Below are 16811 nucleotides of genomic sequence, written 5' to 3' on the forward strand. Positions count from 1 at the left end.
CTTTACTAGTTGCTATAAACCACAGCCTGGCTGGGGCTCTTGTCTTGCATGCAGGAGTAGTAGGGAAGCAACTGTTTCCCACATATGATGCCCCAGTCTTTAGAGGCTCTTTATAAAGTAAGAGTTTTTTAGAGCAAGTTCAAAGAAACCCTCTGGTATTATACAATAACCTGTACTATCGTCCACTAACAAAAGTGGCTGCCTCTTTTTATTTATTTTTTTTTTTAAACTGCGATGAATGATGTTCTTAACCAAATGCTCAGAAAGCCGTGTGATGTTTCTTCAAGACCTGCTGCAAAATGAAAGTCAGGACAGTGCTCTGGGGAATTCTTCTTAAATTACAAATTTGCACAGAATATTTTTTTCCAGAAGTAAACATTCATTTTGAAATCAGAGGCCTTTTAAAAAGTGCAACAACTCACGTGTGTTTACAAAGTGCAACCCTTCCCAAAGCAGAACAGAGCCTTCATAGAAGTAAATTCTCATCTGTAATTCATTTAATAGCTTAATTTATTAAACACATTATGTAAAATCTACATTGTTGTTTCAGTTTTCATGTTTACACACAGGAGGATTTTTTTGATTTAACCATGATGCGACAATAATTTCCCATAGCCTACCTTCCTATGGGAGATACAAACATTAAACACTACAGGAATTCCTGGCTCATTTAACTCTCTTTTCATTGCCTTCCCTTTATTTTCCTTCAGGCCTGGCACAAACATACAGGCCTGTATTCCAAAAGTAATGTTTAAACAGTTCCAAGGGAAAGTCTGCTGATAGGAACTCCTGGAAACAGGGAGAACTCCTAGAGAGGTCTACAACTCTTCATCTGACACAAAATTCGTACATGAAAGGTTAATCTTTCTTGGATACCGACTTTGCAAAAATAACTTGAGTGCCACCAGTTAAAAAGTGCTGATATACATGGCGCCATTTGTGAGAATTCAGGTACTTGAGGGATTTCTATTAGCACTAGGTAGAGGTATTGTGCAAATCCTCAAATGATGCAATTTCACCTCACTTTTCAGCTGCTGGCACCGTATACAAAGGGAAAAATAGGCATTAGCTACTTTTTTTTTTAAAGCAACAGAGCTACTCAAACTACCTGCAAACTACAGTTAATGTACATGTAAGTCTGTCATGCATCAAAAGCCAAATTTTAACAGTATGTGAAAGGCCAATACGTATTTCTTTAGCTATATCCCCAAAGTTTGACAGTTACCCTATCCATCATACACAGAGGTCAGATTGTACCTTCCTTCCGACAGCATTATCACATCATACCACATACTGCTTATCTGCATTATCCTAAGATACAACTCTCCTCAGTACTTAAACATTACCCTTTATCATACATCAACTAATTTATATTTGTTTTTTGTTTGATTTTTTGTTTGTTTTTACAGAGAAAAATGTTAGAATTATATAACCATTCTTTACGCTGTTCAAGTAAATCTAAAATCCAGATTTTTTACAAGGAGGATGGAATGTCCAGCTGTTTGTACACTCCAACAGCTCTTGCAGTTCCTATTCAAATGATATGGCACATCCTGTGAAATGAATGAACTAACCACCAAAAAAAAAAGGTCTCAAAATACATTAAAAATGTACACACACTAAAAGTAACATATTGACAAATAAGGAATGTTGTTTATTAAGGCTGTGCTTCAAAAAGAGGATGTTTAGGGTTAAGTAGCCTTCATCAAGGCACAGAATGGGAAGAGGTAAGCACAGCTGTATGTAGAAGAGAAGTTATGTACAACCACTAGTGAGGTGTGCATGCATGCAAACACAATTTAAAACTGCACAGCTGGTCTTTCTAACAAAACTGAACATAGTTTAAAGGAAATACTGTGACTTTTTAATGGCCACAGTTTTACTTCATTATTAAAAACATGGTAAATACTTCCAAACAAAAAATTCACAATTCGAATAAATGAAATATTTTAAACAAAGTGCTTCACAGATCTGAACCCTGCATGGTTGTGCTGTCTGGTCTAGAAGCATTTTGTAGACATCATAGGAGCATTTCACACAAAACTGAAAATGTCACTCAGGTGAATAAGAAACAGGACACTTCCACAGACATTTCTAATGTTTTTACACTTTCAAGTAGTTGAGTTCTTACGGCCACTGGGTTTTGTAACAAATGTGTGCTACAGCAGTACGGGTTTGTGGATTCCTTTAGCAGCAAACGCCCGTTTCAAAGGGCACGTGGTCTTTTGGGGTTGATCTGTTTACTGGCCTGTTCCTCCTCTTGTAGAGCTGCCCGGAAGGATTTCACTTTATCTGTAAGGAAAAAGAGAGAATGAGTACTGATGTGCCTGTTCTCAACACAGATCATGAGACTAAGCCCTGAAGAGCCCTGAAGTTCCACATCCCTGCCCGAGTGCGTAACAAAAAAAAAAAAAACCACACTCCTGCAGAAAAGCAGCTGAAGCTACAAATGGCAAGAGGACTGAAATAAGCTTAAATTCAGTGCTCACCATATAAAACAAGCTGCTTAGCAACTTGGTCCCTTCTTAGATGCTATCCTGCCTAGTCTCAAGGCAGGAAACTGCACAGTTGTACTCCCAGCATGTAACCTGTTTGTGCTTAAGTTCTGCTTCTAACTTGGAGAGTAGAGGAAGATGCACACAGCATACTTCCCTTTCCTTCCCAGCAGCTTCTCAACCATCTTTAAAAACAGACAAAATTTTATCTCAGTGTATAATCAGTAGCATCCTAACACCCACCAGAATAAATTCTACTTTATTTTCCTATGAATGCATTTGTTATTACATTTTTGAAGTTTTTCACTGTAAGTAGATAAGCACATCATTTATACTTTTCATCATAACTAGCAGGAGGTGGGGGAGAAACCTAGGAAAGGACGCATGGCAATCCTTCATATTTCTATTCCTCTCCCAGCCACTTCCCAGTAATACACTCCAGAATTCAAAGAAGGAAACCAGAACAACAATGTAAAGAAATCAATCCCAGAAGGACAGGAAAAACAGCTGAAATATGCAGCGGCTATTGTTTGCCACAAGCAGAACTCAGAAGTTACTGGGAGAAAGAATCTTTGACTTAACAGTTCTTCCCTCCTGAAAGCCCTATAGACATCGTCCTACCTGTAAACACACAAGGATTTTTTAGACAACCTTTACCTCCAGAACACTGTTTCAGAAGAGGTATCCAACAAGCTTTAGAAGAGCAAAGAGTCACCTAAATTGTATTTTCTCACTGCTGGTGTCTCAAATTGTCTCTTCCTGAAGAGGAAGCCCTCAGCTAGTTTGTATGAAGCAAAGGAATGTATAATTGACAATTATTTGCTGAGCAGGCCACATCTGATTTGTTTGACTCATTCTAACTTACAGCAGATACTGAGATTGAGTAAAATCTAAGATTTTATCTTCTAACGAGTTACCTGGATCAAAAAAAATGTTTGCTAAAATGAAGATACTAAGGTACTACGGTATGAGTACCTTCTGTGAGGTATTAAGCTGACAATCTGACTTAGAAGACAAACAGAACAGGTGCTAAGAATTAACTGCACTTTGGTTTTCAACAAAAAGAAGTAAATTCATTCAACAAATTCATACAGAAATGCAGCTGTGTAAAAAAACTACGTTAACAACACACAGATTTAAAAACGAGCAGACTGCTACATTACAGACTGCAACAGAGCAGGAACTGGGATTTCCAAGTACTTTTTGCTTATCACATTACCTTACTTTTTTTTATGCACTTCCTTTGTATTTTCATTTTCCTCCATTTATCATTTTGGAATGAAGGAAACGAAAGGGAAAGTTGCAAGAAGTGCATATTTCCTGGAGGTAAAAAAACAGGCTTTTCTTTTAAACTAGGATGAATGGAACACGTATGTGAACTTGTTCCCAGGCAACAGAATAAACATTCCTTCCACAGGACAGCGTTAGAGGAAAAAAAGATCCCAGAATAAAAGTACACTCCATGCATTGCTAATAACCCCCACAAAAGTGATTAAAAGCAATCCACCTCTCAGTTCGGTCAAAATATCAATTTTTTGCTCTAGGATTGCTTCAAGTTGGGTAGCGTAAGAATCCACATCATAGTCTACTTCTTCTGTCATCTCAAGAAGTGCTTTTTCATCTTCGAGCCATCTAATAGATTCCTACAATTAAAAACAAACAAAAACAATAAACAACTAAATACTTTGGCAGAAGTACAAGATGCAAAACAAAGACCTACTCCTTTTCACGGGATGACCATACTTCTACAGTCACCTCAATAAACGGATTTCAATCCTAAAATGAATCCTTGTTCACAGTTCAGCAAAGTTGTGTGTTTGCTACAGTTTCGTAATTCCAGCAGCCGTATCAGCAACCTTACATGGTTCTGAAGTGAGTCTTCAATTTTAAATAGGGGTTGTTTGTCACTGACAGTGATCACAGACTTACTACTATAGTCAAGGAGACAAGACAACTCTGTCCACGCTCAAAACCAGTTTTGAGAGAAGCTACGTGAAACGAGCTATTTTGAGCTCTTAGAATAGAATTGCTTGTGCTAACTCCCCACATAGATCTGAGTACTGTAAAGGTTGGTTAAACCAGCTCTTGAGCACCTTTGCATTCCAATTACCAAAAAAAGAGAAACTAAAAAAAAAAAAAAAAGTATTGCAGCAAAGAATGCAAACAGGAGCTGAAAGCTTACAGAACCATGCAAAACTATGATTAGAAGAACTGATCTTATTAGAAATGCTTTAATTTAAAAAAAGAAAGCAGCAGACAGTTCTAGGCATGCTGGGCCTGAAATACTAAAATTAAGTCTTTCCCTCTGTGCTCAGTAGCTCAAGTAATATAAAAAATACAGTCCAAACCCCATGTATGTTTTTTAGGATACCTATTAGATACCTATGTAGACTCATACATCACAGAATCAAAGGAAGATGGACACGTCTAGAGCACAATTCATTCATTTTAGACATTTTTGTCAGGATAGGATATTTTGTATCCCAGAATCAACAGCTTCCAGAAGAAAGTTGATGGAAGACAACTTCTGCCTGGTACAGCTTGTAGATTCTGTATTGGTGCAGCACATCTCCACCAATAGCATAAGCTAACAAGCCATGCTGTGAACTAAGGGAGCTAAGGCTTGAACACATTTCCTTCTAGTGACTGCTGTGAGGAACAGTAATCTCCAGCAGAAGGCCAGATGGACACACAGAGGCAATAACATCATAAATTAATGCAGCTTGTCTCTCGAGAAGTCCCAGGCATGAGGACACAGCTATGGCATATGGCATTTGACTTTCACACTTCTGCATATTTTACTTCAGGACTAGCGTTTCATAACTAAATCCCTAGATCTGTTGGAAAATGTGTTATTTAGCATCCTACTGTATTATATGACCACACACCAGTGTTCCATTAAGTTCAATGCCTACATTGAGGAGATGAGTGTATTCCCCACAGGTTTAATGTTCTGCTGTTCTCCTGCAACATATGTGCCAAAAGGACAGCCTGCCTAAAGACTCTTGGGTTATAAACAGAAGCAGCTCACATTTCCCTCTGAAAACTAGTAATTCATACTTATTATTACAATTTGTTTTGTGAATGTAAAAGGATCCATGGTGCTGACCAGCACTGTACTTTGTTGGCAATATTCCTTCCAAAGACCCTGACTAATAGCAAGTGAAAACCTTTATGTATCGGTAAAAAGGAAGCAAACAGGCAGTTAGAAAAATATTGGTCTCTTCTGGATCTGAGTAGCTCAGATGGGAATATCACAGAAGGATACTTGGAGGGAGTATTACAGCATCTTAAGAGGGAGACGACCAAACCGTCAACAGAAATGGTGCTGATAGAAACACTACTATTAATTTCCAGCTTTGAAATATGAATATTAGCGTACATTAGACAGTGAAATGAAAATTTCAAGACCAATCTGAATGAACTTCCTGCAACTACAAAAAAAAAGAAAAAACAGAGTCACTAATGCTGGAGAAGGACTAAATCAGAAAGTATCTCAGTACTAAAAACAAAATAACTTTTCTTACAATGAACACAAACTATTTAGGAATGCTTGTGAGAAGAAAAGGAAAATCTTATTAGATTTCTGGGTTGATAGAAAAATATGCTTCTCTTTCATCATGGGGATAAAGATTAGTGGTTATCAGATCTAAATATCTGCCCCTATTTGTGTGCTACAATGGATTTAGTGTAATAAAACAATTTAGAAATCCCTGACTGCAAAGTAATGACCAGATGATACCCTGCATCATATACACAAATCATATGCAGGATATTTGCTTCAACTGGAAAAAACAAAATTCCTGGATTAGGATAAAACAAAACGGAGATCCATCCTTACCTGGAAGACAGCCCTGTGGTCTTCTACTACTTGCTCTTCCATTTCTACCATTTGTGACACAGCTTCATGGAAAGTAAACAACTGTGGAGAAACTTCCTCTTCCTAAAAAAAACAGGTAAGCTTGTTAGTCTGGAAAGAACCATGACTACAAGAAATACACTGAACACGTTCCATCCCATTGCTGAGCATGAAAAAGAAATATGTGGAAGGCAGACCTGGACAAAAACGGGATTTCATATTTCTACATGAAAATCTCCAGAAATGGGGGGAGAAGGCAATAAAAACCAAAATGTTAACAGAGTTAAGTTTAATTCATACTCATTAGACATTTCCAGCCAGCCATCCTCGTGAATACTGGTGTGTAGAACATCCCACATCAGAAGAATGAATTAAAATAGTGGAAGGAGAAAATTACAAGTGAAGAATGGTAATTTCTAGTAGGTTTTAACACCTACAGAAAACTAGGTTTTCTGTCATGGCCTTTGTTGAGCATATCACAATAGAGGCAACAATTTTCAAAAAAGAGAACACATTCAATACATTTCAGGATATCAAAATTCCCATCCTTTGGGGAAAAAAAATAAACCTAAGGTGAAAAAATCTAAAAAATATGTAGTTAGTTCTTCTAAATAATACATTAGAAGAATGCACAGCATGGAATTAGAAATTGGGGTAAACAGGACTTCATTAGACATAAATAATTAATAATCAAAGGGGAAAGCTCTAGGTAGGTTGTAATTAATTTTTTAGCAAGACAGTATGGCTCCCTATACCATGCCTTTGACATCTTTCTAAAAATACATTGTAAAGCTTAATTGAATTCCACATGAGCAATGAAAAGCATGTGAAAGGTTATCTGTCTGTCCAGTGGGAAACTTCAGGAATCACATAGCCTATTCTAGAGCTAGTTACTAAAATGAGAAAAATGCAGATAAGACTACAAAGACGTGTTTGAGAAGGAACAGAATTTCGAGAAATATTAAGTTATGAGAGTACAGATTTTTTGTTTCATCTTTCACCAGCATTTTCACAAATTGAGCATTAATCCCTGTTGAACATTCAAGGATCCACAACAGCTGATAATCATCAGTGAAGGAAAAATATTCTTTGGAAGATGCCTCTCTGCCCCAGCTCCTCACCCGTCCAGACCAGGGAGACGTTTTGGGAATATGGTGGGGCTCACTCCCAGATAGGGCACTGGGGTTTCACACCATGAAAATCAGGATTTCGGGAAGAGGAAAATGGGTACCCAGATTCCTAAACGCAGAGAAAGGCAAACTCACTTGAAATGCATGGAAAATAATGCTCAAAACCACGTTTTAAATAAAATGGACAAGTATCCCAGGATATGTCAAACTGCCTAATTTAAGGTGAAGCCATACTGGAAAAAACGTACACTAAAAAAACATCAGAGCCTAGAACAGACACTGCTTAGACACTGAAGGTCCTAATAAGTGAGGAAGATAAAGAGAAGTATTTTCTCTCACTCTTTAAGAAACCTTTTATTTTTAAATTCTGTATGGGAATGAACTGTAATGTAAGAAAGTAAAGATGCATGCTGTATTTATTGTATTGCTTACGGGCTATAAAAACACATTACTCTGGACTTTTTCTACCATTGTATTTATCATCTCCTCTCTACATGTATTGTTGTAAACTACTCACATTTTGTTCACAAAGCAGTTTAAGATCATCTCTCTGAGGAGAGCTCCCCACTCCCCACTGCGTGTCCAAGTCATCGATCTGGTTGGGAGCATGGTGTATAATGGGACGGATATCTCCTGCAGCACTAGGATCAACTGTTAGCTCCTTCACCCTATGATCAGAAAATATTTAATTTTCCAATTAGTAACTTCCTGTGCAAAGTAGCCACCACCAAAAATAAAGCTCTATGGGTTTATATGCTATTTAATTCACTTAATAAGGATGATGATGCCACCTTCACAAATTTAATGTGCAAAGAACACGTTAGTGAAAAAAAAAAAAAAAACATGGACCACTGAGTTTCAGCTACTTGTGAACTACAATCCATCTTCCAGCAAAAAGTATTTTTTAAACTGAGACCTTACTATTCATTAAAATGCTAAGAGGGCAAAAATCTTCAAACCTTCAACATCAAATTCTTAACAAAAAATAATATATGATAGAAAAGTTCATTCAACACCCAAAACCTGACCATCTTTCTTTCTCTGTTCAAGCAATTGTGTTTAAAAAAATAATAATCAGCAGCAACCAATTAGCTGTTATAAGCAAACTCACCAAAATTCTACAGAAAATATTATGCAACCAAGTACTTCAGAGAATGAATATATCCTTTAATTAAAATACTTTCAAAAATGAAAATATCTTAATTATCCTTTAAACGGAGTAGTCAGATTTGGTTCACTAAATGTGCAAAGGTGACATCACCATTGTTTTTTTTTAATGTATGATGGAGAATAGCAAGCCTGGATACAAAGTGTGGATGTTTAAGGAGGATGAACAAAATAGTGGGAAGATGATTGCAGATCATGCAGAACCATCACCTGCCGAACAAAATAAAAACAAAAAGTATGTGTGACTCAAGGCAAGGGAACTAATGAAAGGTTGGTCTGTAAAATTACATAGCCAAAAAGAAAACTTAAAAATAAGATTCCATGTATAGAATGAAGTAGACCTGGTGATTGAAGGAGAAAAGTCGTCATACTCATAGGAAGGAGAGAGATCAGAGCGACTGCCACTACCCTGTGAGAAGGGAATGTCCGAAGGACTAATTCCAAATTCCTTTACTCTGCAGCAGCAAAATACAGCAGCAAATTAAGAGAAAATGTTCTTGTAAACACAGTTAAAATGACAACTCTTTGTTTAGCATTCTTTTTTGGTAGTCTAACAATATAACAAATTATTTTTAAATCAAAACGTGAGTAAGAGTGTGAATTTACTTAAACCTTCTGTAAATAGAGTTGCAGATCACTAACAAAACTGAGCAAAACCAGTGCAGCTAATCTACAGGAGACTACAATAGCAGTGTTTTCAGAAGATTAATTCTAGATTTCAGTTAGTGCAGTTAATAAAATTTGTTCTACACTCAATATTCAATTATGCTGCTCTTTTTAAAATAAATAAATGTATAAATATTTTAAATTCTATCCTTCCCACTGTCTTACACTGCACGCACACTGGTGTTCAGCACCTAAAAACTAATTGTAAAAGAAAAACACCTAAAAAAAAAAGCACCTAAAAACTAATTGTATTATGAAAATGATATATTTCTAGAAAGCAACTTAAAGATAATTTTATGGTGAAAGGCATTTACCCTGTAACAGCATTTACACTGTAGCAGCATACAAATCTGATACCAAGGCAAATAAACAGTTTCAATGCAACTATGTCATATACTAGAAATTGGTGTTTAATTTTTTTGCATTTTTTCTGAAGTCACTTCAGCAATGCACATGCTATATGGGAGAGGAAGATTCAATGAGTCTTGATGAACATGGAGCTCCCTCGTTTCTGTGACTGCAGTAACTAGACTAGATGCATCATTTTCAAAAGGAAGGAAATCACACAGACAAATCCAACCCAGACAGATTTGATCCAGGCACAAATTTGGATTACAAGAGGAGTTGGTGATGAGCTTTTCCAGCACCCTTTTTGCTCATTAGTGACTAGCCAGGGGTGCCAGACAACCCGGAGAAACATTTTTGTCTTTCTTTCATTCACGCAAGAAAACCTGATTCCAGGCCACTAGGTGGTAGCCTGTTCCGGAGGGGAAAAAAAAAAAAAACAAAAAAAACAGGATTGCTAATGGCCCAAATGCTAGCTTGCTTCCTTTGTTCCTTGCAGTCTCTGGGTCTTGCTGAAAAACTTTAGCAGGTCTAACTGAAGCACACACAAGATCACCCCATCTACACGAAACAAAAGAGAACTCCAGCTGGGAAAGCCTCCTTTTACAATCATCGAAGAGAGGCTAATATTTTCAGAGAGCAGAACAAGTCTCAGAGGTGCTGACTCAGCCTCTGGAGGTGCTTATTTCTCTACACTGATTATATCGTCACCGTTGATTAACCAGTTCTTTACCAGCTATCTCAGAAATTTTGCCTATAGTTAGGAAGTATAGAATAAGGGCCACAGCAACTGTGGAATCTTGTTTAGAATAAGCTAGCTGATATATATATGAAATAGCCTGGCAACTGCATGAAATTCCAAGGGGATGAAAATACATGTAGAAAGGTATCTCAGTCTGCACTCCAGGGAATCATCATGAATACCAACGACGCCTAATGCAAGAGCAGATGCCTCCAGGGCCGGGGCAAAACGAATAGTGGCATCTTCCACACTACTTGCACTGCACACTATACCAACCTTTGGGTAATGGCTTAAATGCAGTTTCTAACGATTCTACTGTAATGGTTGAAAAAAATGACCAATTAAATTAAATGCGAGCCTGGATCAATAATCTTACTTAAGTAAGGTTTTAGTCTTACTAAGGAATGCAAGTACCCTAAAATTATTCAAGTAGATAGAACAATTATACATCATGGAACAACAGTATTCCAAACTTCAGTGATCAACAGCCAGTACAGCTGTAAGGAATAACATTTTCCATACCTATTTGCATATCTCAATGTATTTAGAGTGTTTTCACATGATGCCATCCCTGGAGAAATTGTAGCAATCTGCAGAAAACAAGCCACACATTAATAAATCACTTTGCACAGATGAAAGGGTAGATGAACTCAAATTAACTTTTGTTTTGTTTTAAATCCCTGGTTTCATCTGAGAACTTCTACAAACACCATCTACAGTGTACAGGTGTCCTAATACAATGATATGTCAAGAATAAAGATGTCAAGTCAAACCTTCAGCTTAGATTTTTAACCATACCTGACACATTAAGAATTCATGGAAATTTCAATCTATTTCCCTCATCTGACAGCCTTAGTAACATAAAATGTGAACTGAAAACTCTAATTGAAAAAATAAGACTCCCCAGAACGGGAAATAGGGAAATACGCAATTCAGAAGAAAGTAAGTTTAATGCATCCTGCATGCAATTATCAGATTTTTTTTAATGCGTGCATCTTCAAAGGCTGTTCTCCATTCACGCAGACTGAATACTGATTGGAGAGAGCTGTTTTGGCCACAGCTCAAAATTGTACCCGAACAAATGCTTATCTTTAATATCCCTATGTATTTTCCTAAGTAGAGATTTTTTAATGTTTTTTTTAAAAGTAAAAATTTCTGTAAATAATACTTGATAGCTAACTTATCACGCATATCTGGAATCTCTAAGTCTTTCCTTTTCCATTTAAACAAAATATACTGAAGATATCACCTTCTTTTCAGGAATCAGCAAAAATACAACAGTGATCAGGCCAGAGTGGCAAGAGTGGCATCATTAATTGTCCTAGCTTTTGTCAGTAGTCCAATTTTTACATCTTCGCTCCTTTCAGAAGAGCCAAAAAGACACTACCCAGGACAAACACCTCTAAGATCCAACACACTAACACTTTTGCTGGCAGCACAGCATCAGAAACTGATGAAGATCAGATAATCCCAGTCTTCTGTTTCATCCAGCTGCTGACATTACTGTACAAGAGCACAGGTCATCTTGGGAGGAATTTCTCCCACTGGGGAGAAATATGCAGTGGGAGAAACTTTAAAGAGCCTGCTGCTACATACACTAAGTTTAAATCTCTAACACCAGTATGCATCAGTTACTAATGAAAATAACAAATGTATATTTGAAAAGATCCTTTGATTGTATGTCTCTTTATTAAGCATTGTGAATACTACTGAACAAAAACCTACAAGTTTCTAAAATCCTTCCAGAATCTTTTTATGTGAAAGGTGCATGTTCTACTTCTGTCAGCTTAATGCTCTGAGTACACCACATACAGCAACCGCCTCAACACCAGGACACTGCTCCAACTCCTCATGCACAAAAGGAACAGTTGCTACAAGAAAGGGCCACTGCAGATGCCGTCAGCCATGCTGATGCCATTTTCAGGGCACAATACTCCGTCTGTTGAATAGAAATGTCCACTGAATCACATGTCCTTATGCTTCAACAAGCCCAGCGCAGGAGGAAGAGGACTCCGACCTCTCCATCGCTCACTTCCTCATTCATAACTTCAAATGAGGAGAAGGGAAAAGGTTGCACTACTTGTGGACAGGAATATCTTTAAGACCATCCATGACCAATCTTCCTATCTCAAACATATCTACATCAGTTACAAATCATCACAGTGGCATCAGCGTCCCTTTTAGGGGACTGGAGTCTCCAAGTTCCTGCTCCCTGCCTCGAGAACTGAGGAGTCTCGCACTTCAGCAATGACTCCAGCACGTCAAGGATATAACACGTTGAGGATGCAGAACTGGTTAAAAAGGCCTGTTTTATGTGCCTGCACTGCAAATTTCAGATGATGATACATTATCCTATGATATAACTCTTCAAGAACAACATGAAATGGTCTTTGAAATTATCTTAGGACAAGAACTTCAGTGCAATTGCAATGATTAACAACATTCAAACCAAACTACTTTTGCTCACTGTCTCTGGATTCCTACAGAATGAAACAAATACTAGTCATAACTGTCCATGTGGAAGTTATTTTCAAAAAACTAAGTTTCTGAATCATATTTTAACCTTTTATACAGAGATGTTCCATCCCTGAAGACATAACTTGTAAAATTGGAACAGGAATTCCATAAATAATAAAAGGCAAAGTAAGACAAGAATTAAGAGTAGAAATTACCGAATAAATTTGACTCAAACATCCCACTTAAAGATTAGTATGACAGAAAGAAAATGGAAAAAGCCCAAAAGGTATTTTATAACAGCACATTTCAAAAGATGGAAGAGGAAGTTAAAATCACAATTTTTACTGCATCATTTTATATGCTTTCCGTATTGAAAACCACCAACCTATTTGCAAAATGTCTTAGTCTAATATCAGATCAAATCTTTGTCTTCTTGAGGAGTCCCTTTACAACGAATGTCTCCTGACTAATAAGCAAAACCAGCATCTTGAAAGGGTCCAGTTTTGATCTTACACAATAAACAATAGTCTCCAACTGAATAATATTTGTATGTTGCAATCTCTAATTTATTTTTCCTGCAAAAGGCTAAAATGTTTTGGAGGAAATGCTACCATTACCTTGTAACAGCTGAAACAGTACTGTACTTAAAATATCTTCTACACTTTCATTTACTTAAACTAATGTTGACAGTGTTCTAGAGAACGTAGCGGTGATCTCTAAAGTCAACTGTAGAAACTCGAAATGAAATGATTTATTTTATTTTGCAATCACTTTTAGAAGTTCCAAGCACCAGAATTAATTATGTGGCTCTGCTGCAAACAAGCAGTCAGTACACCTGCAGAATAAGTATTCTTTTAATTTAATAAAAGACTGTTCAACTTCAGCTATTACAAACTATGACTTGCCGTTTCCTTTCCCTGGACATTTCATCAGTAAAACGTTGCCAACATATGAAATAAAGCCTAAACATGAAGATGCTAACATACCAGACACACCCTGCCAAAGAGACAGCCATTAATGTGTAAGGCTGAATAAACTATCATTTAAAATTATTCATTGTAAATAAAGATGGAAGATGGATGAGGCTGCTGATCATTATCCACTCTTCCCACCACTTGGCCACTGCAGTGCAAATCTCTCTTCTTTCCAGAGAAATTGAGTTAATTGTAGGCTAAGGTATCTCCCACATGTCCCTCAATTCAATATATGCTGCCCAGTAGCCTTTCAGATCTCTAGACAGGAAGCTATCTTCTGTATGCATCTAGTTATTGCAGGAACATGTGCTGCAAACATGAGTGCTCAATCTAAAAATCGTAAAGATGCACTGTAGTTTAATTTTCTTAACTGTAAAGTGTTGTAATACTGTAGTTGTATGAACGAGAAAAATAATTCAGTCGTATTTCCACTCACTTTGAGAGGGTATTCTTTTCCTTCATTCAGAAGTATACTGAATACAGAATGAAGGAATATGAGCTGTATCAGTTATTAAACACCCACAGATCATGGATTGTTCTTGATAGAATTCTTATGCATTTAATCAGGAAAAAATGTTATGACAACTCTATCATAAAAGCAATGAATAAAAAAGCTACAGCAAAACAAGAGACATCTTGTTAGCGCTTCATGGAGTGTTAAGGGTGATGGTGAGAACCTCATGAAACATTCACAACTGCTGATCCTTCTATGTACGGACAGTAGTTCTCAACAACCTAACTTCCCAAATCTTCCTCAATAATATGGATAAGTTAGCTAGAAATGCAACATTTAGCTTTTTGATCCTGAGTAGGATTTATGAAGTTGTGTCTCAATGCAAAGAGAACAATCCCGTCCTTTCACTGGAAGACTGAAGGAGAATAAAAGATGTATCAAAAATGTTTTTACCACCATTTTCAAAACAGAACCATACCAACAGCTAAAGAAAAGACTAGGCTGTGCTAACACTGGCTTTCATGCTGTGGTCTGCAGAATTCTGTGGCCTCTCAAATAATTCCAGGGTATATGTGAAAAGTAACCAGTACAAAGAAGCTTAACAGACAGCGTGCACTGCAAAGAGTTTGCATTTCCATAAGGGGAGAATGTTATGGATGCACAAATAAAACCCGTGAAAATCCGTGGTTTTATTTGTCCTTTCCACCACCTGAGAGAAAAATTGTTTTTCTGACTCGTGCAAATACACACTTATAGAACATACAACTATCCATCCTATATATCCCAATACTCCCCTCTTCAACAGCCTAGAGCATAATCTGATGTCTTTGATTGCAACTCTACATTTTCCTTCACCATTTAAAGACTGTAACTCACCAGTATTTCCAGTTTACACCACTTTTACAAAATTCTGATTCAACAAACAATGCCCTCATAATTAGGACATCATTAAAAACAATAATTTAAAAAAATAATAAAAAAAAGAAACACCTTTCAAGCTAGAAGCGTTTCTACCTAGGTCCCTAGCTAGAAAATTAGAACAAGCAGTAAGAAAGGCCAATAAAAAGTAGAGGAGGGAGCAAGGACACATCTCTGCTGAAAGACTCCCACCAAATGAAGTGGTCTATTTTCTTATTTTCTCAGACTCATTAACTTAAGCCTAACAGATTGCCAGTAGCAAGTGACCAGCTCTAAATATGATATCCTATGTTCCTAGCTTCTTTTCTTTTTTCAGTTGTAAATACATACAATTAACCAAACAAACTTACCATACAGGTACGCGAGTTTTCTCCTATGAATGAATCTCTTAGCACCTGAGTAAGTTTACTTGCTCTGAATGGTGTATGAGGTTTATTTCGGCCTAAGGCTCTAATGCACTCCTGAAAGAACAAAACGGTTTCTATTTATTCAATGTTAAAGAAAATTACATACTAAAATGCAATTCAAAATCAGATAATGCACGCCCTAGTTATCTTGCTGTCCTCTAAGTCATCATTAAAATTTACCTTTAAAGCTCGGATTCAAGAAGTTAGATTTTTTTTTACCTCTCATTAAGTTTACCTCCTACCTTAGGAGCCTTAAAGGCTTCCTGAACCTCACCAGAAATGTTTACATCTATTGTATCCAGCAACAACAACAAATTCAGTGTTGATGTTAAATATCCAGACAAACAACTATTTCTGACTACCAGCTGTAAAAGCCTGAATGATCTACAGCCTCCACCAGCAGAAGAATAGGGATGGTGGCAGGTGTTAACTCTTATCAGTTAAAAGAATAGCTTTGATTCTGGCTCTATCCTGGACATTCTTTACAGCTCAGAAAACATCAATGATCAAACTTTCTGAAAGCTTACACAGGTCACAAATGTAGTGAGTATGCAATAGTGAGTACTAGTATTGCAACTGGTTGGAGAGTTCCAGCGAAAAAATACTGTGCAGAAGTTATTATTATGAAATTACTATAGAATTTATAGCAGCAAAAAAGTACAAAAGTGCAAAAATGCCATTGTTATAACTTAAACATCACTTCTGCCCACCCAGAGTTCAAACATTAGTTAATAAATCACTTCTTGCATAAGAAAGTTTGAATATAAACTTTTGAAATTTCCTAGAAACAGGTCTTCCAAAAGCAAGGCTAGAAACCAGGGGATGATAATCCAAGAAACCACTGCAATCGCGAAACAGTGTAAAACAGAACTGAAAAAGGGCTCAGAATAAAACTGCCATGACACAGAACAGAAAAAAACACAATGGCAACTTGGACTTATCTAATGTGATTATTTAAAAACTCACCAGCTGAATTTATTAGAATGGACACAGCTCGGGTAAACAGAAAAACTGAAGCTTGTTGAATGTAAATTTCACATGCAAATGCTTAAAAGGTTCACCAATGACCAATACTTATAGATGAGCAAGGCAGTGCATTCCTTGAAATTTCTGAATTTTTTTGTACCTTGCTACTATATTTACAAAAGGAGAAAAGTAGATTAGACAATAACAAATGTACATGTTGAGTTACTAGTA

The 16811-nt window shown here is 36.8% G+C and overlaps 1 protein-coding gene across 7 annotated transcripts in view; it reads right to left on the reverse strand.

Moving 5' to 3' along the window:
* Positions 1 to 492: 492 nt before the first annotated feature.
* KIF2A (kinesin family member 2A) overlaps positions 493 to 16811 on the reverse strand; it is a 60092-nt gene continuing 43773 nt past the window's right edge. For 4 of the 7 annotated variants that reach the window (XM_083817388.1, XM_083817386.1, XM_083817385.1 and 1 more), the window contains exons 15-21: positions 15558 to 15668; positions 10927 to 10994; positions 8993 to 9106; positions 8002 to 8152; positions 6337 to 6438; positions 4003 to 4138; positions 493 to 2292 (exon numbers count right to left, since the gene is read on the reverse strand). In XM_083817388.1, the coding sequence (XP_083673514.1) occupies positions 2207 to 2292; positions 4003 to 4138; positions 6337 to 6438; positions 8002 to 8152; positions 8993 to 9106; positions 10927 to 10994; positions 15558 to 15668 (768 nt within the window). In that variant the 3' untranslated portion in view covers positions 493 to 2206. The remainder of the gene's footprint in view (positions 2293 to 4002; positions 4139 to 6336; positions 6439 to 8001; positions 8153 to 8992; positions 9107 to 10926; positions 10995 to 15557; positions 15669 to 16811) is intronic. The other 3 variants (XM_083817390.1, XM_083817389.1, XM_083817384.1) reach the window with 2 other exon arrangements.

Source organism: Anser anser (genome assembly GCF_964211835.1).
Source record: "Anser anser genome assembly, chromosome: Z".
NCBI lineage: Eukaryota > Metazoa > Chordata > Aves > Anseriformes > Anatidae > Anser > Anser anser.